Raw genomic sequence first — 20,580 nt, forward strand, 5'->3', positions numbered from 1 at the left:
CCACTAGAGCACATTGATTTATTAATCATCGACTATACTGGATGTCAAACATTTTTATACATAGGACTAACTTAAAAACAATAACATCTGACAATGGGAAAGTTAGTTTTTTTCACCTTTTTATGACACCACGTGTGACTGGAAAATCTGAAGTCCCTTTTAACTGTTTAACATTAAATATATACACTGCAGGCCTGGGATATACTCATCCTGACATACATTCATTTACAAAAGTCAAAGTAAACTTAAATATTTTTTGTTTAATGACACCACTGGAGCACATTGATTAATTAATCATCAGCTATTGGATGTCAAACATTTGTAGTCATCAGAGGAAACCTGCTACATTTTTTTTAATGCAGCAAGGGATCTTTTATATCCACTTTCACACAGACAGAAAAGCACATACTACGGCCTTTATCCAGTTGTGGTGCACTGGTTGGAACGAGAAAAAACCTACAAGCTTTTCAACCCCTAACTTACCTAACTCGTTGATTACATGCACTAACCAGCTGCCACTGACAGCATTGTTGGTTTTTTCCACTCTGTTTCATAACAAAGGAACATATAAATCAATTAATCCAGCACTTGTGGACCGGTTTCTCTCTTTAATAATGTGAAGTTTGGATGGCTCAATAATTTTATTAAAATGACTGTCCCAAGTTTGCAGCCATTGTACGATGTTTGCGATAACAGAGCCTTAAAGGGACTGTCCCAAGTTTGCAGCCACTGTACAATGTTTGCGATAACAGAGCCTTAAAGGGACTGTCCTGAGTTTACAGCCAATTGTAAGATGTTTGCGATAACAGAACCTTGTTGGCGACTACTATTTCATACTATTAAATACATTTTCTTGTTCAGAATACCAGTATCTGTATATCGAATGCATTTGCGGTCATATACAAATGTTTGTAGCACTCAATTTTTACTTAAATTTGTGATATATATTTTTTTTGTACGTACAAAATTATTGAGAGGTAAAATCTGGTTTGGGCTACTATAAGCATTAGGACAACAAACACCTTGTAAATACAGACACTGATATTTTAAATAAGAAAATGTATTTAATTTGTATGTTACGTCATCGAAAAGGCTTTATTGGTCGGAAACATTTTACAATGGTTGTAAACTCAGGACTGTTCCTTTAGTTTAAGAATACTGTATTGTAACCAACCACACTACAACACTCTACTCTAGGCAATGAAAACTGTTTTAATGAACCACAAACTGTGACGAAGCAAAAAAAAAAAGAAAACAAAAGAACGCGTCAACAAGGATCATATACATTGTACATACATGTACACAGTACACATGAATGTATCATGTAATTGTAAAAAGCTGCAATTGTTAATTTTTTCACGATCAATATTATATTCCATAATCAAGGCGTTGCTATAAGCAAAATCAAAAGGAGCCGAATTAAGATCACTCTTTTGAAATGGTGCTCCTTCACGCACAAAAACAAATACATGTATAACCCATATATACAAAGTAATGTTTGTTTTCTTTAACGACACCACTAGAACACATTGATTTATTAGTCGTTGACTATTGGCTATATAGGCTTTACTTGCATGTCAACATTTTTAATTTTTAATTTCCTGTAGTGTTGATTTTTGTAAGAGTAACCTGTGGGTTGTACAGAACGCCCCCCCCCCCCCCCACACCCCCAAACCCACCCACCACCCAGTGCTACTGTTTAGGAAAATATTTAGGGTACCAAGGCAAAGGAGGGGGCACCATGACAGATGAGGAAGACGTAAAAAAAACTAAATATATATACCAGGGCTGGCCAAAAGCACTTGTCTGCTCGCCCCAGATGAGTGAAAAAAATTGCTCAGATGAGCAAAATTTACAATTCAGTTGTCCGTCGGGCAACCAAATTTTCCAAACACAAAGTGCCTGTTTATCCCTTTTGTACACTTGCAATTTTTGTAATTCCGTAGTCTGCAGCAAGCATGCATGCGTGCGTGTGTGAGGCCCCTGATTATTATATTGAGTACCGTATTTGACCAGAAGTAGGCCCACGTCTTTGAATAAGCGCTCCTCCATTTTGAAGGCATTTAAGAAATTAGGCATTTATTCGTAAATCATGGTGTCCATGAAGTAAATTGCTGAAAACGTAGAAAAATTGAGAAAAAGCTGTTTAGATCGTTACGATCCAGCACGTTACTAAAATGGATAAGTAGACTAAATGTAAAGTTATGTGTGACATAAAATGAGGTCGGGGAATTTCCACCACACTGTTGGTTTTTCACTAATATAGTAGCGTTTCGTATTATGAAATTAGGTTGTCCATCTGCAAGTTTTCACATTTGTTTCCCAATTAAATTGATGTATACAAATATAGGCCTACATGCAATTAACATTTAATTGACAAAATGTTAAGGAATAGTGAAAAGGCAAGCGTGCAGGACAATTTGCAATGGGATCAAAGCAGTTTTTGACTGAGTCTGTGTGTTGGACTCACGTCAAGAGTGCCAAATTAACGCCGGAATTTCAAAGGAAAAACCGAGGCTATACTCCCCCTGAAAATTGTGAAAATTAAATGTCCAGAAATGCAATGTCCTGCATAGATTACAAGTAAAATTCATCCTGAAAAATAGAGGGGTATACTTTTTTAAATATTTAAACTTGTCTGTCATGAACCCTCCCCTCTAAAAAAAAACCCCCACAACAAAACAACTCAGAAGCCCCCCCCCCCCATAATAATAAATAAATAAAAATAAAAGAACAATAATGTTATTCACTGTGAAATCATTAACCAAAGTAGCATATATTGATAATTTTAAAGTAAAGTGTTAAAGTTTAAAAAAAATCATAAACTCATTTCCAATTTTGCTTCATGCCGATAGCAATTTTTTGTTGTTGTTTTTTACATTCACAAATTAAAGGAAATAAACATATTTAGTAATATAGTGCTTTTTATGATGTGAAATTGTTTGAAACCAGGGGTCAAATTTTACGCCATTCTGCAAATAGTAAATTTCGAAATGGAATAGTAAAACAATTCTTCCAATATTCCGTCATGAAAGTGAAAATAAAGCACGGAATACCGAAAATCGCCTGCTACTATTCCACTTACACTTTTTCTTCAGCTACATTTTTCTGCAGAACAAATCCTCACACTACTAAGACCTTTCTCATGCACTTACCAATACAAAATAAATGTCTTTTTGATCGAGACTAATGTTTGGAGTGAGTTCGTTTGTACATGTAATTCCAGCTAGTACACAGTAATGCATAGACTGGTATATAAACAATTGTTTGTTACGCAATGTTGTACAGGGCGACGTGGCACAGTCAGAAAAACTAGTGGTACATTAAAGGCATACAGTCACAGATTTTAGAACCTTATTTCTCTAAAAATGGATAATAAATAAAAATTACATTAATTGTTGGAAACCAAATCTAGCTATCGCATCACCTTAACTGAACCATGATGGAGTGAAATCCATGTCAACCCTCTCGGCAATTTTAACATGGACAGATAGGTCACAGTGACCTAGTAATAGTACAAGACACACCGCCATCCCACGGTGTTCCTACATGTGAGGTTTGATGGTCCTGTATGCATTTGTATGCAAGATATGGTCTGGACAAGAATTTACTGTTATGTGCAGTAGAACGTGAAAAGTAGGTCACAGTGCCCTAGTAATAGTACAAGACACACCGCCATCCCAGGGTGTTCCTACATGTGAGGTTTGATGGTCCTGTATGCATTTGTATGCAAGATATGGTCTGGACAAGAATTTACTGTTATGTGCAGTAGAACGTGAAAAGTAGGTCACAGTGCCCTAGTAATAGTACGTGACACACCGCCATCCCAAGGTGTTCCTACATGCGAGGTTTGATGGTCCCGTATATACATGCATCTGTATGCAAAATATGGTCCAAACAAGGATTTACTGTTATGTGCAGTAGAACGTGAAAAGTAGGTCACAGTGCCCTAGTAATAGTACAAGACACACCGCCATCCCACGTTGTTCCTACATGTGAGGTTTGATGGTCCTGTATGCATTTGTATGCAAGATATGGTCTGGACAAGAAAAAGTTAACAAACGTACATGTATGGACAGATCGACTGACAATGCCATATCATAATACGACCCATCATAGATGTGCATATAAAAATTGCCTCCATATTGAAAATTCATGTGATTCATTGACTGGATTTAACAAACGCCTCAGGGAGATCATCTGTGCCAAGTTTAATGTTTCTGTCATCATTTCAAAGGTTCTCCCAGTTATCTGCTCTCCCAATAATGCTATTAATAATTGACCCTATTTTTTTTTTTTGGGGGGGGGGGGGCCCTACTTTGATCCCCATATTTGCCACCCACAACAAGAATTCTGTTTACCAAAAATATTTTGTTGACATATATGAGGAATACAAAAAAGCAGGTCTACATAATTCTCTGGGTGGCACTTAAATAGCTCATTCTGAAGTCGGTCTATGTTAAAGTTTGTTTTGTTTAACGACAGCACTGGAGCACATTGATTAATTAATCATCGGCTGTTCGATGTCAAACATTTGGCAATTCTGACATGTAGTCATAAGAGGAAACCTGCTACAATTTTCCTAATGCAGCAAGGGATTTGCACCATCCCACAGACAGGATAGCACATACCACAGCCGTTGATATACCAGTTGTGGTGCACAAGCTGGAACGAGAAATAGCCCAATGGACCCACCAACAGGAAACGATCCCAAACTGACCACACATCAAAAGAAAGACATGTTTTATTTAACGACGCACTCAACATATTTTTATTTACGGTTATATGGCATCAAACATATGGTTAAGGACCACACAGATATTGAGAGAGGAAACCTGCTGTCGCCACTTCATGGGCTACTCTTTTCGTTTAGCAGCGAGGGATCTTTTATATGCACCATCCCACAGACAGGTTAGTACATACTACGGCCTTTGATGTACCAGTCGTGGTGCACTGGCTGGAGTGAGAAATAGCCCAATGAGCCCACGGACGGGGATTGATCCCCCACCGACCTCGCATTAAGCGAATGCTGTACCACTGGGCTACGTCCCGCCCTACCACACAAGTGAGCACTTGACCACTGGGCTACATCCCACTCAATCCTAGTCTATGTAGTCTGCACCAGCTGATACATATAGGTAACAACAACTGGATTTGTCAGTGACATCTGATTAAAAAAATAACAACATGCATAAAATCTGGTATGGGATGTAAGTAGTGAAACATTTAAAGAAAATGGCCTACAACCCCCCGCCCACCCCATCTCCGCCACCCCCCACCCCATCCCCGCCACCCCCACCCCATCCCCGCATATTCACCAAATCTTAAGGGCTGATGTCTACTTAATAGCAGCGATGGGGTGGGGGCCAAGATTTTTCAAATATTGACCTTCTTCAATCAATACTGGGTGGTTGGGGGTAGGTGATTAAAAAATTAACCCAGTCAACAAGTGGAGCAAAATCGGCGTGAGGGGGCGATCTCGCTCTCTGGAAATTATGAAATAAAAATACTCCAACACCTTTCCAGGCCAGTTTAGTGTTATACATTTATGGATGATGAATTTACAACAACAAGACAATTAATAACAATTTAAAAGGACACTTTAAAACGCTCAGGGAGCGGGGGGCGTCAAGGGACAGCCAATGATAATTATAATAATAATTTTTCATTTGAAATCAAGTTTACACAATCTCTACTTATAGTTCATCAAGGAAAACCTGCCTCCTTTTATGTCACGGTTGTATCCTGATGAATCAGCTCTTCAATAATTACCCTCCCATCAACACAGCCCCCAGCACCCCCTTGTAACGTGACGTAATTTACGGTCGCTCCCTTTGATGAAAGCGCGGCTTGTTACTTGTAACGAGGCACTTCCTGCCTCGCTCAACCAACAACAAAAGCAGAGCAGCAGGGTAGCCTAGCAATTTAAGAATGGCGTGCAAGCAATCAGTATGCATTTCGCTAAATCTACGCTACAACTTACCGCTCAGTCCTGCACCAATCACTATAACATCGGATTTCAAAATGCTCATGTTGTCTTTTCGTCTGGTGTGTTTAAAAACAAGAACAGATATATTCTCTTTCCCAGAACCTGTGCGAGACGTCAGCTGCTTAATCCAGTCACGTGATCCAATTGAGAGGTCAACGTGCGCTATATATCGGTATCATGAGAACTGTAGGTCTGTCTGAGGTGGGGGGTCCACCTCGGGGTGGGGGGGGGGGTGGGGTGGGTCCATCCCCCTGTTCAAAGCGTTTTCGTTGTTTCTTTTAAATTTTGTTTCTTTCCTTTGTTTTCTTTCTGTTTTTAAATATATTTTCTGTGAGACATAACCAAAACCCTTTACAAACTTAACCTGCCACGCTCTACCCCCCTTTGCATAATTTCCTTCACATGCGCCTGTAAAAGTTATACCCACACTTTCTCGATGTGTATCGGTGACTATCCCTACAGTTTTTATCGTGGGGCCTCCGAGGCGAAGCCGAGTAGGTTCTCACGACCAAAACTACTGGGATATTCACCGATACATCCAGTGTGGGTATAGGCCTAACTGACATGCTTATCAGGGGCGTCGGAAGCAATTAAAAGTTGGTACGGCCATGACAGCAATGTATATGATGAGATCTATACTATGCGAGCGCCATAGGCATGCCCTCTCCCCACCCACAAAATTTGTTTTGGAAGTCGTGCTGAAATGATGCAATTTCTGCTCAAATAAGTGAGGGATTTGTCATGTCAAATTATGCAATATGTAGTAGAAGATTTAAAGAATTTGAAGAATTAGTATTAAGTAATTCATCGATCGGAAACTTCAAAGAGCAATCTATTAATTTTAGAGTTGTACAATATAAAATGATCGTCGTTCGCAAATTTATACATCTTATCCAAATGTTATCTGCTGGCTATAATTCTTGAGTTAAATAGCCTACAACGTTAGATAACATTACTACACACATAGTAGGGTAGGGTGGGGCAAGACGCACCCTCGGGGTAAAACGCCTCTTTCCATTTACTCGGCCTGTATGGACTTTATGCGGATGTCTAACGACTGCAGACAGTGCTGCCATCAAACGGCTGGTGTATACAAAAGCACAAACGCTGATAACTGACGGTACGTAAAATATTCACATTTTATGTTTTTATAGTCCATTTTTATAAATATGGTAAGTAATGAATTAATCTCTGTGAAAAACAATATACTATACTTCAACGTGCAATCACTATAATATTACTTATAAATATCTCAAGTTTCAAAAATTGTTGACGCACATGGGCGAAAATATGGATTCCGATGACGTAAAGTATGTTCTTACGTCATGCATACCGTGGGGCAAGACGCCTCTGAAAGGGGGCGTCTTGCCCACACGATAGTCTCATTTAATAGACTAAACTAATTTCATTTTTTGAACTCGTACAATACATGATATTAATAATATCAATGTAAATGATGCAATTAAAAGCTTTCTCAGTTTCTTTCTTTGATTTCTTACAGATAATGGTTCGGATATATAAAAGGAAAACGGACCGAGGGAAGTATGGTGGTGAAAAGCTCAAATCAGCACTAAATGCCCTAAAAGATCAGCCGCTGAAGCAGGTTAGTCGCCAGTATGGTATTCCAGCTCGCACGCTACGTCGACACCGGGACCTCAAGGTGAAATACAGCGGCGTTGTTGTTCTTGGGCCAAAGCAGCCAGTGTTGTCACATGACGTCGAACGCTTACTGATCCAACATATTACACACATGGAGAGGTCTTTGTATGGGCTATCGACGGTCGATGTAAGGCGACTTGCTTTTGAACTAGCTGAACGACTTGGCATCAAGCACAACTTCAAATCCGAATCGAAGATGGCTGGTCGTGATTGGTTGCAAGGCTTCTTCGGTCGTCATCCAGATATAGCTATCCGCATCACTGGTCAGTCAACTGATGTGCCTGCCGTCGCTGGGAAATCAACTGATGCGCCTGCCGTCGCTGGGACATCGAATGAAGTTCCTACCGTGTCTGGTCAGTCGACTCATGTGACTCTTGTCGCAGGTCAGTCAGCAGCCACAAACATGTTTGCCACATCACCAGATACTCGTCCATTGTCATGCCAGTCAGCAGAGCAGATCATAGAAGAGCTGTCTCCACGACCCAAACTGTCACATCGACGCCCTCGGACACGTGTTGCGGAATCTGCTGAGGTGCTGACGTCGTCCCCATACAAAAGCAGGTTGGTTGAGATAGCGGAAAAGAAAACTAAAAAGACTGTGAAAGAACTAAGACCGGCAAAGATGATTACAATGGGGAAAGGCCAGAGCAGTGGAAAAGGAAAAGGAAAGGCTAAACCAAGACCACGTAAGAAACAGAGGTGCGAAATGAGCAGCAGTGAGGATGAAGAGTGGCCATGTCTTATATGTGGAGAACCATTCGAAAACAGCAGACCACGCGAAGTGTGGGTCCAGTGCCATGACTGTAAGAAATGGGCGCACAGAGATTGTACAGAGGGTCAAGACTGTTTTATTTGTCCCAACTGTGATTCAGATAGTGACTGATATCTGATTCAATGATACAAACACCAGTTCAGATACAAATGGGGGGCAAACTGTTGTTTTAATGAAGTTCAGGTTTCTTCCTTGATTAAAAGTTGAAAGTTTTGTTTCATTTATGCTGGGGCATCTTACCCCACATTAAAGGGCGTTTTGCCCCAGGCACGGGGCAAGATGCCCCCTTGGATAAAAATATTTTATTAAAGATTGCATGTTCAATATAGTTGTTTTTCATCAGAAATAGACAGCAAATCATAGTACACCAACACGTCTATCATATTATGCCATTAAAATGCTGAAATGTTGGGTCTGAACAAAAATATACTTAATTCCCCTTAAGGGGTGCGTCTTGCCCCACCCTACCCTAACATGGGCGTACGACCCGGGGGGGGGGGGGGCGGGCAATTGCCCCCCCCCCCCAAATTCGGGCAAAACTGGGGGAAATTCGGGCAGTTTTTATCTGGGTAAAATTTCGGGCAAATCAACCCCTCCAGCCCCCCTAAATCATGCACAGTAAGCCCTATGTATACGACGATGACTCCCATGTAGGCCTATTGTTATGGGTCGTGCGTGTAAATAATATTAATTATAAAAAGAAATGTTTTATTTAACGACGCACTCAACACATTTTATTTACGGTTATCGTCAGACATATGGTTAAGGACCACACAGATACTGAGAGAGGAAACCCGCTGTCGCCAAATCATGGGCTACTCTTTTCGTAGCGAGCCAGGGATCTTTTATATGCACCATCCCACAGACAGGGTAGTACATACCACGGCCTTTGATATACCAGTCGTGGTGCACTGGCTGGAACGAGAAATAGCCCAATGGGCCCACCGACGGGGATCGATCCCAGACTGACCGCGCATCGAGCGAGCGCTTTATCACCTGGCTACGTCCCGAGCTGCTATTAATTAAGGTGACCGCAACATGCTGTCGAAATGCACTGCACATGGTAAACTGCAATACAACAATAACAGGTAACAATACATGCTCTGCATATGGTAAATAATGCACATGTGCTGTTTCACCGTTATGTTTTATCGGTTACCTTTATCCTTTCTCTAATTTTAAGTTTGTATATTTTAAAATAGTTTTTAATAATTCCTAGAATTCCTGATCTATGAGGAACACAGTAAACATGTTTCTGTATGTGCGTGTGTGCGTGCGTGTGTATGTCTTCTCTACATCCAATATTCAGAGGACCTATAATTTACCAGGTCATGATATTAGGATTACCAGTTCTAGATATTATAACCTCTCTATATATATTTTGGGTAAGCGACGCCTACAGTTTACTTTAGTCGGTCCGATTTAGATTGCCAGCTGTCCTTCCCCCACTAAGCAAAACAAGAATATACATAGTTAGAATACTTGAATGCCACAATAAAATACCTTTCAGTTACTACAGAGCAGTAAAATATAGTTACCTATGTCCACTGGACTAATAAAGTTCGCCCAGCGGACAGCGTTTTTACCGCCTCTCTATACGTGCTTGCCACCCCAAGTCCCTATACAGAACGAACTCTCAGCTTATATCCTCTGTTTGGATTTTTGGCAGCTGGGTCCCATCTTTGGCAGTCCTGCCATTTATGGACAAGTGGCGAAATAATGGACACACTAATTCTCTAAAACTATTAGAGTTATTAGAGTTAAAGTTATTAGAATGAAATGTATTGGATGAATATATAAAAATATAGAATTTCACAACGTTATATATGTTTAATGTCAAATATGCAATTTGTTCGTGGTATGCATTTTTTATTGTTACAATTGTCGTGACGTCGAAAAATACCATGTGTTTCAGGGTTAAAAATTAACATGGAAACCAAGGTCGCTGGCAGGGCCAGTTAAAGAAACATCTCAAATTCAACTAGCCTACCAATTATCACATTGGAATTTAACTTGAAAGCTAAAATTAAAACTAGAGTGTTTTTTTGTGGAATAATAACCGTTTGCGTTAAAGAAAACAGATGAATTGATGTTTAACTTCATAATAAATAAAGTAAAAAGTCATATAAAAACATGTCAAGTGTTAAACACATATCAACTCAAAAAATAATCGAAAAAGAAATCCAGTATAAATAAACATGTTTCTTTACAAAGTACCATTAAATTAAACAAATTAAATCTCATTTTTAACACAGGGTAAAAGATAATGCAGTACAGACTAAAGGTAGAACTGCGCGTGCTTTAATAAACTAGTCTGGGAGTGGCAGTCCTCTTGTGGCGATGCAAGATGGATGGAATAAACTTTGTAGTGATACAAGAGGGATGAAATGATTTCCTCGGGAGTGGCTGTTCTCCTAGAGGCCGGTAGGCCGATGACGGGACCTCGTGCACAAATATTGTAGTCTCTGGGTAGTTTATTTCACTTAAAACCTAAATATAGAAATACCGGCTATTCAAACATATAGCTAACTTATTGGCGTGCTCGGTTTGAAATGCATTTTTCTACATGTCGGCTTAATTCATGACATGCACGTGAAAATCTTGTAATGCACACGTTAACGTTTTCCTCACGTGACTGCTTATTGGAGACAAAAGACAGTCGATCGCGCATATTGTATCATTTTATTACACTGATGAACAGCATGCTAAAAATGGATATGACATGCATTGACTCCGATTTTGAAGATCTTTTAAAAGTAAAAGGTGATTTTGATATCGAATTAACTAATACTAATGATTCGGATGAAGAACTTTTGAAAGCCACGCAACAAATATTAAATGATGACAAAAGTAATGCTATAGGCGCCAAAACTAACGATTCCGATGAAGAACTTTTGAAAGCCACGCAAGAAATATTAAATGATGACCAAACTAATTCTGTACACGCCAATAGTAACGATTCCGATGAAGAACTTTTGAAAGCCACGCAACAAATAGAGAACAATATTGCTAATGGGCGTTTCGGCAAACCATTAACTGAAAAAGAGTATTACGATTTAGAAAACTCGGGTAAAAACAAAAACACCGAAAAGAAGGGTCAATGGGCGGTTAGAATTTTTGACTCGTGGCATCGTAAAAGGCGGGGTGTGTGTTCCGATTTTGGAAAAAGTCTTCTGAATCTGCCCGTTACGGATTTGAATAGAGAGCTATGTTTTTTTGTAACAGAAATTAGAAACCAAAAAGGCAAAGAATATCATGGTAACACTATTCATGAAATACTCATGTCACTACAGCGCTTTTTGAGACAAAATGGCAGGGATGTCAACTTCAATAGTGATTTCGAATTCAGTGGTTTACGAAATATTTTGGACGCAAAAATTAAGTTTTTAGCAAAGGAAGGAATAGGCATTCAAAGAAAAAAAGCGGACGTGATTTCTTGTGAACAAGAGGACTTGCTGTGGCAAAAGGGAATTTTGGGGGAAGATACACCTCAGAAATTATTAGACACCGTTTTTTACTTAAATGGCATTAATTTCTGTCTCGGAGGAGCATCGTGCTTTAAAAGTTGGAACGTTTTCCAATTTTAAGATAGTTTCCAAGAGTGGGGAGCGATATCTTGTATACACTGAGGGCGTCACCAAAACTAATGTAGGTGGTTTGAAGCACAAGAACTTGACACCGAAATCAATCACGATTGGATCGAACAACGAAGATCCGACACGATGTCCCGTTAGACTCCACAAAAAATATATGTCGTTACGGTGAGTACAAACTTAAAGGTATGTTACGTGTTTGCGTCTCAAAATGTAGGGGCGGGATTTAGCCCCGTCGGTTGTGCGCTCGCTTGGAGAGCTTCCGTCGCAGGATCGAACCTCCTCGGTGGATGTCAAACATTGGGCTTTTCCCGTTCCAACCAGTGCTCCACGACTGGTATATCAAAGACTGTGCTATGTACTGTCCTGTCTGTGGGAAACTGCATATAAAAGAACCGTTGCTGCTTTTCGGTAGGAGTAGCCCATGTGGCGGCAGCGGGTTTCCTCTTTTGATCTAAATGGTCCAAAAATTCATAAAGCTTATATGTAATGTTACTACGAGATTAATCTTTACAGGCCCCATGACTGCGACGATTTCTATCTGAGACCACTTAAATATACCAAACAAGGTTTATGGTACTGTTCTATTCCTGTTGGGCGACACCTTCTATCAGGAGTTGTCAGGCGGCTCTGTGAGAATGCCGGATTCAATTGGGTTCTACACCAATCACTCCCTTCGTGCCACGACGGCTACCCGGTTGTATGAATGTGGCATTGATGAGCAACTGATAGCTGAACGGACTGGTCATAGGTCTTCAGCTATTCGAGGGTAAGTATCATTGATGTCCTCAGCTAAAGGGCCTTATAACAGTTTTCGGTTGTAATGGAGCCTTTCGGACATTATAATTATAGAACGTACATGTATATATCAAGTTACGAATTTTCTGCTAACTACGCAATTGCAAAATATCGATAATTCAAAGTTTGTCTTGTAGAAAGTAATTTATTTAGTTAGGGTTTTTTTTACCGACACAAATTTGGATTTATTTGTAACTACATGTACATGTATATATATTTTGTATAATTATAATGGTCGAAAGTAACCATTACAAGGACCAAAAACTAAGTCATAAGGCCTTGTAATAATTTAATGTTCGACTGCTTACACTCGCTAAATGTTCGTTATGGATTTTATAGACCCGTCGTGTGAAGGGATATTTGCAATGGTGAAGAAAAAATACCCTCAAAAAAAGAATGGAATGTTTTCCAAGAAAATGATATGTAACATGAATTGTCTCATCTTAAAACATACTGCAGCGCTATATGTTTAGCATTCAGGTAATACAATATGTGGGATAGATGTCAGTGTTATATTATCCCACCGGCATTCAATCACCCACCCCTCTCCCCTTAGAAATCGCATATCGGCGTATATGTTCAATATAGCATAGAAGAAAATTACATGTTTCTAATCCTCGTTTGCAGGTACAAAAGGACGAGCGACGATTTGCTCAAAATGGTAGATGACGTGGTACAACGAAAAGTTTCCGCGACCACCAACAGTTTGAAGCCACCCCCTTACAGCACTCCTCTTCGTCAACAGGCCGGTCGATCCGATAATGCAACAGTAGTGTCAACAGATGCATCGAACGCCGTGCAACAAAGTTGTGTTCAATTCGTGGTTGAGCGTAATGGTACGAAAGTGACATTCAACATGTAAACTGGATAAAAATGCTATTAAAATAACATTTTTGAAATTAAATTTTCTTTGTAATGTTTCGCCTCTTGCTGACCTCATTGAGAGCTGGGCGCCAATAAGTAAAAGTAGGACGCCGATACACATAAAATATTGGACGATTCTGACACTTATTGGAGTCCAATTTGCACATAATATTGGTAATTGTTTAAGGCTTAACTAACTGGCCTTCAGCACCGCAAACGTATAACCGCATGGGCGGATCCAAGGGGGGGGGGGGGACCAGGGGGACGCGTCCCCCCAAAAAATTGTTCAAGTGCCCTCAAAATGTCCAAGTGCCCTTTTTGTTTGTAGAATTTTTTTTTTTTTAAGTAAACAATAATTATATTGTAGATAAATGAAATCAAGATTTTCGTGTACATGCGCAAGCTTGCAGATATGTGTCTGTGTTATTGAGTCTCAATGGGGCCCCATTGAGGTTCTAACGCGAGTGACGCCAATTTACTTCATTATTGCTAGTATATTATGACGTAGAACTGTAGGAATTCATATTAATTGTAAATATCAAAACTTGTAGTAAGGTGCCCTTTTGACGAGTCAATGTGCCCTTCTTTTTTGGTCCCCCCCTAAAAATATTTCCTGGATCCGCCCATGAACCGATGCTGACCACACATATACCGTCGCTCGATCTCCATGCAGCATGAACTATGTGTGGCATAGTATGATCACTAAAAACGACATGCACTTCATGACAGGCTCCATCATGAACTCAATCACGTGCAAACTCACAATGCACCAAAACCGAACAGTCGAATACGGCGGTAACCCAGCCTCTTCCGCCACTGTCAGTTTTTCCACTCAAACTAACGTGCTTTCCTATAGTCAGCATACCCATGTGCAAGTCTAATGTCGATTCACAAGTACTAGAAATTGAGACCCCACAACACGAACCCCCAACACACACCCCAACGCACACATACATGCACACGTACATACACACACATGCACACATACACACGCACACATACACACACGCACAAACACACATACACACACACATACACACACGCACACACACACATACTCACACCCACATACATTTGGCACCTTCTTGCGCCCGTGCTTCATACAAACATTATGATGCTAATAATATACAATACCAAGTGTTCCCGTATGTCTTTCTCTGTATAGTCTGTGTATCATGTGCAGAATGCCATTTATTTGTATGGCATTTTAACACGGAATAGACTTGTAACATGGAATTAAGTCACCATGTATTAAAAGTGTAAATACTTGTAGTTAAAGGAAGAGTAAACTTAAACATGAGCCTTATGTGTTGGAAAGATGCATATCCGGACCACCAACACAAACTGACACTTTAAGAAATGGAAAACGTGTAATTTTAGAGTTGATAACCCCCCCCCCCCCAAAAAAAAAACAAAAAACAAAACAAAAAACGTGATTATCCCTGCTAACTGGGGGCAGCCATTTTCTTTTGTTTTTGCGGCGTCCGGTATTGTAGTTGGGGCGAAGTGACGTCACCTCCAACCAACTCATGTATGCACAGTCAGTGTTTCTGCCAGGAAGACATTTTAGGGTATGGCGCTGTGGAATTGAATGCAACCACAGTCAATTGGGGATATGGTGGGTGTTAGGGTTAAGAAGATCATACAGTAATCATAAGAGTAATTAATTTTGTCAAAAGGTTAACTTTAAAAAAACCCAACAATCTATAAACAAATTTGGGTATGGCGCCATACCCATTTTACCCTCTTGCAGAAACCCTGACAGTGTAAACAAAAGCAGTCATTTACTACAAGGCGCTTCTCTTTGGTCAACCTGACTTGTAAAACAACATAAATGACGTGATAATATAATAAACTATTTAACTAAATATATTTCAAGTTGCATTAACGGAACGAAATGGAGTTATATTAATTTTCTCTTTTAAATAATCTAAAGGAAAAGTGTACACTATTAGGCCTATTGGTATGCTACATTGGAGCAAAAACGACAACCACGATACCCAAGTGATAATTTTCCTTTCTTTATTCCAAGTTATTTAACATAATTCTCGATAACAGTGTTTTCCCAAATGAGTGGTTGACGGGGGTAATTTAACCCATTTTTAAAAATAAAGGAAATCGTTTACTCCCTGAAAACTATAGACCGATAACGCTGCTCTGTTGCATCTCGAAACTACTTACGACTATTTTAAACAACCGATTAAATACCTTTATTGAAGAAAATAATATATTAAACGAAGCTCAAACAGCTTTCAGAAAAAGTTACTCTACCACTGATCACCTATTTAATATACATTCATTAATCGAAATTCTGAAGAAAAGAAAATAGAAATTATTTTGCGCTTTCGTAGATTTTCAAAAAGCATTTGATCTAATCTCCAGGACATGTCTTTGGCAAAAATTGCTTAAAAATAACATAAATGGAAAATTCTTCAAAATTATCTACCAAATGTATCAAGGAATAAAATCTTGCATTTGTACAAACAAATGAAACATCAGATCTATTCCCTTGCAATATCGGTGTCCGTCAAGGAGAAAATTTGTCACCTGTTTTGTTTTCTATTTATTTAAATGATCTAGATAATTACTTAAAAAACCACAATTGTACTGGGGTATCTATAGCCACAGATGACATAGCAAAAATCTCGGAAACCGCTCTTTATTTTCTATGCTTATTATATGCCGTCGATACTGCGCTTCTCGCAACAAACGCCTCCGATTTACAACAATCCCTTAATGCCTTTTCACAATATTGCAATAAATGGAAACTTAAAGTTAACGTAAACAAAACTAAAATAATAATTTTTAATGGTACTGCTAATGACTACTAGAAGGTATTTACATTAGGAAACCAAACACTCGAAAACGTAAAAGAGTACAAATATTTAGGGTTAACTTTTACCAAATTAATAGATTTAAAATCACAAAACAAACTGCTAACACAAAAGGCGACAAAAGCAATGTACTTTATCTTATCAAAATCTAAAGACAATAACTTTTCAGTTGAATGTAAATTAAAATTATTTGATTCCATGGTTCTCCCGATTCTTTTATATGGATGTGAAATATGGGGCCATGAAAATATTGATATTATTGAAGCTATTCATATTAAATTTTTAAAACACATCCTACCAGTAAGGAAAGGAACCCCACCATTCATGATATACGGTGAACTTGGAAGAAAACCCCTTAAATTAATTATCCAACAAAGGATGATAAGTATCTGGGCCCGAATTGTTTCTGGAAAACCAACAAAAACATCCTTCTTATTGTATAAACTAATGCTACACGACTCTAACATATCTGGATATAATTATAAGTGGATAAAACACGTGAAAAACATATTTAACCAACTAGGTATGACCAGTATTTGGATGTCACAAAACTTTTCATCTATACCACTACTTATTCATCACGTTAAATTAAGACAAAACGATCAGTACCTACAACAATGGAATAGCGACATAGCATCATCATCAAGGGGTAAAATGTACACCACATTTAAAGGAAACATGACACGAGACCATATTATAGCTCATTTTAAAAGAAAAATGATATAAAAATAATATACAAATAACTTTATAACAATAAAATACGTGTAGTCAACTTAAAATGAAGAAATTACGCTAATCAGTATCAAAGTACGATTTATGCATATTTCTTCGTGAGCGTTCGGAAAAAAAGGGAAGTGACGTCAGAGCCGCTGTACTCTTCCATTGTTGTTAACTGTTTATATATGGAGTAAGGGGCTTACGATCTTTTCAGTTCAACAGTGCCGTACTGCGCGGCCTTTGGGTGTAAAAATAAACAGTTTAAACGATCGGGATTGTCTTTTTATGGTTTTCACAAGGATGGTATCCTAAGAAAGACGCGTGTATTTTATCGCAAAAGAAAAGATTGGACACCAACACCCGCATAGTACTTTGGTGTCGGCCCATTTACAGCCCGGAGCCCGAACGTTACCCGGAGACAAAAACAGTACTCGGTTGCGAATGCCGAGGTGTACATTGTACATATTTGGCACAAAGATACACCTCAGCATGATGTATTTATATATGTTAAAACAAAAAAGATTTTTCATGTTAGGGCTGTAGGCCTACATAACAAAATCTGTATTCACCGTCCGAAGAAGGAAACGTCAACAAGTAATTAAATATGGCATATACAAACATGGGATTTGGCATGAGGATACATCTCAGTAGGATGTATTTAAATATGTTTTTAAAAAACGTGTAGAAAACAATAATAATTTTAAATAATGTTTTTAATCTTCGGGCGGAATACGTCACAAAAACGTTCCTCATCGCCCGAAGCCCCAAAGCAACACGAAGTTCAATACAAAATAAACCATTACTGTCGGTGTCGAAATAACTATTATGTTTCATCCACGGGCTGACTTGAGAATCGGAGTGTTGTTTTAGTTAATTGGTCCTTTCTTTCCGTGGCCTGCACATGTGATTCCTGATTGGCAGGTGTATATTGCAGGGTTATCGACCAGGTAAGTGATTACCACGGTCTAGACATACGTACAAAATACGTGCCAGTTTTTTTAAGATCCCAGGGTATTGTGGCGTAACCTGTCGCGACTATAGTACAATGTTAATGAACATTATCAGCCGCCCTGCTTCATTACTGTAAATAATGCTGTAAAACCCTTGATTAAGTAGACTTTCCCATCTAAAATTACAAAACTGACCAATTACGTAGTACCAAAGAAAAGAAAATTATCACTTGGGTATCGTGAGTGGTCGTTTTTACTCTAACGCACCCGACCAATAGGCCTAATAATATGCTACTTTTTTTACGAGAGAAAAATACTATAACCCCATTTCGTTCTATTGATGCAAATAGAAATATATTTAGTTTAAAAGTTGATTATACTCTCAAGTGATTTATGTTGTTTTACAAGCCAGGTTAATGAAAGTGAAGCGCCTTGTCGTAAATTAGAGCGTTTGTTTACACTGTGCATACAGATTTCATTATGTACAGCCCGAACATAAAAAATGCGATATTTTCAACAAAAAAACAACCCAAAAAATGTTTGTCCTACATTTATATTTTTTACATATTTAAATACATCATATCGAGGTGTATCTTTATGCTAAATATGAACAGTATACACCTCGGCATTAGCATCCGAGTTTTGGTTTTGTCTCCGGGTTACTTTCGGGCTCCGGGCTGTAAATTGGTCGACCGGTCTGGTCTGGCACCATCAGTTTCTCCACCCTCTGACTCGCTATCCGTTTTTTCTTCAGTATCACTGTTGTAAGTAAATGTGTGTCTTTCTTCATTTACTAACAGCTCATATTGATACGGCAAAACGTTTTGCGAACGAACACTCATTGTTTTGGTAAGCTGTGCAAGTCTTAGATTCTTTATGAGTGGTACGGACTAATGCTTTTAAGTGTACGGCTTCAGATCAAGCGACGCGTCTTTGACGTCACGGACCTCGTGACTGCCCTGCTCATTAAAGATCGGCAATTTCCGCTAAGAGCTCGTATCTGGGGTTCTTTTATGGAGATATTTTAAGTAATTAATTTTTTATAAAAATGTTTTTTAGGTGATTCAATTTATAATTAATTGTACATGGTTGGTGCCAAATATGGTTTACGTGACATGTTTCCTTTAAAGAACACCTAACATTAGAAAAATATATTATAAAATTACCACAAATATCCTGGACTACGTTACTAAAATTTAGAACATCAAACCATTACTTACCAATCGAAACAGGACGATGGAACAACACCCCAGTAGAAAGCAGACTATGTACACTATGTAACAAAAATTACATCGGAGACGAATTTCACTATCTACTTACATGCTCTTTCTTTAATAACTCCCGAATTTTTTTGTTAAAGCCATATATTATAACAAACCCAATATGCTGAAATTTAAACAACTAATGACAAATGACAAAATAAGTCTTCTAAAAAAGTTGTGCAAAGAAATTACGGATACATTTGGTAAACCTTAAAAAGAATTGTCTCCCAAGCTTATGCTGTCTTATTCCGACTACTACTATCCATGTTTGCATATATATATATATATATATAGATAGATTACTACTATTAGAAATATATTTCATTTTGTATTATTATTATTAGTAGTATTAATGTTTTGTTTTGATATTGTACATATACATTTTCTCCTGTAAACCCCATCATATAATTATTGTTAATCTACCTCATGTGCCACTGAATAGCGGATTGAGTGAAATAAAGTTCTGTTCTGTTCTTGGGACTACGTAATTGGTCAGTTCTGTGATTTTAGATTTACAGATCTATTTACAGTAATAAACCATGTCCATTGTCATTTTAGGGGCGACAGGTTATTACACAATACCGGTATGTATTTTTCTGTCTAGACCGCGGCAATTAATTGGTTCGTCTGGATACCTATCAAATATACACCTGCCAATCAGGAATCAACCGGCACTATTAGAATAGACCAATTAACTAAGAAAACACTCCGTGTATCACTTCAGTACGTAGGTTCATGCATGGACAAATCATGGTACAATTATTTCGACTCGTTGTGTAGCCACTTTGACAATGATGGTTTATTTTGTATTGAAAAATAATAAAACTTATTGCTGGCTTACTGGGATGGATATTATTACAGAACATTGTGATGCATCAGCAAAAATCACGTACGTTTGTTTCTTCAGTTCTAAGACTAATTCTTGACGTGAGAAATTAAGTATTACGTAACCACCGACTCGCCAGAGGACGTATTCACTGGGGTGGTACAAAATGGCTGCGCCCGCTATATATAATAGCCGTCACATTTAACCGTTTTATTAATTAACTATAAGATTATACTTGCTGATATTAAGCAATAATGTGCATTATATATCGTTGAATATGAATACCAGTACAAAAGCCCTGCTTAAGCATTCCTTT

At 38.5% G+C, this 20,580-nt stretch overlaps 1 protein-coding gene across 1 annotated transcript; it reads left to right on the top strand.

Moving 5' to 3' along the window:
* Positions 1 to 6,969: 6,969 nt before the first annotated feature.
* LOC121367590 lies at positions 6,970 to 8,744 on the top strand. Its single transcript, XM_041491867.1, has 2 exons — positions 6,970 to 7,109; positions 7,491 to 8,744. Exon 2 carries the CDS (start codon positions 7,494 to 7,496, stop codon positions 8,529 to 8,531), a length of 1,038 nt encoding a protein of 345 aa, XP_041347801.1. The 5' UTR covers positions 6,970 to 7,109; positions 7,491 to 7,493; the 3' UTR covers positions 8,532 to 8,744.
* Positions 8,745 to 20,580: the final 11,836 nt, after the last annotated feature.

Source organism: Gigantopelta aegis, chromosome 1, assembly GCF_016097555.1.
Source record: "Gigantopelta aegis isolate Gae_Host chromosome 1, Gae_host_genome, whole genome shotgun sequence".
In the NCBI taxonomy this organism is placed as follows: Eukaryota; Metazoa; Mollusca; class Gastropoda; order Neomphalida; family Peltospiridae; genus Gigantopelta; species Gigantopelta aegis.

What these genes read in the sequence shown, in the direction of transcription:
- LOC121367590 (XM_041491867.1), top strand. Translation starts at nt 7,494, where the DNA reads ATGGTTCGGATATATAAAAGGAAAACGGACCGAGGGAAGTATGGTGGT.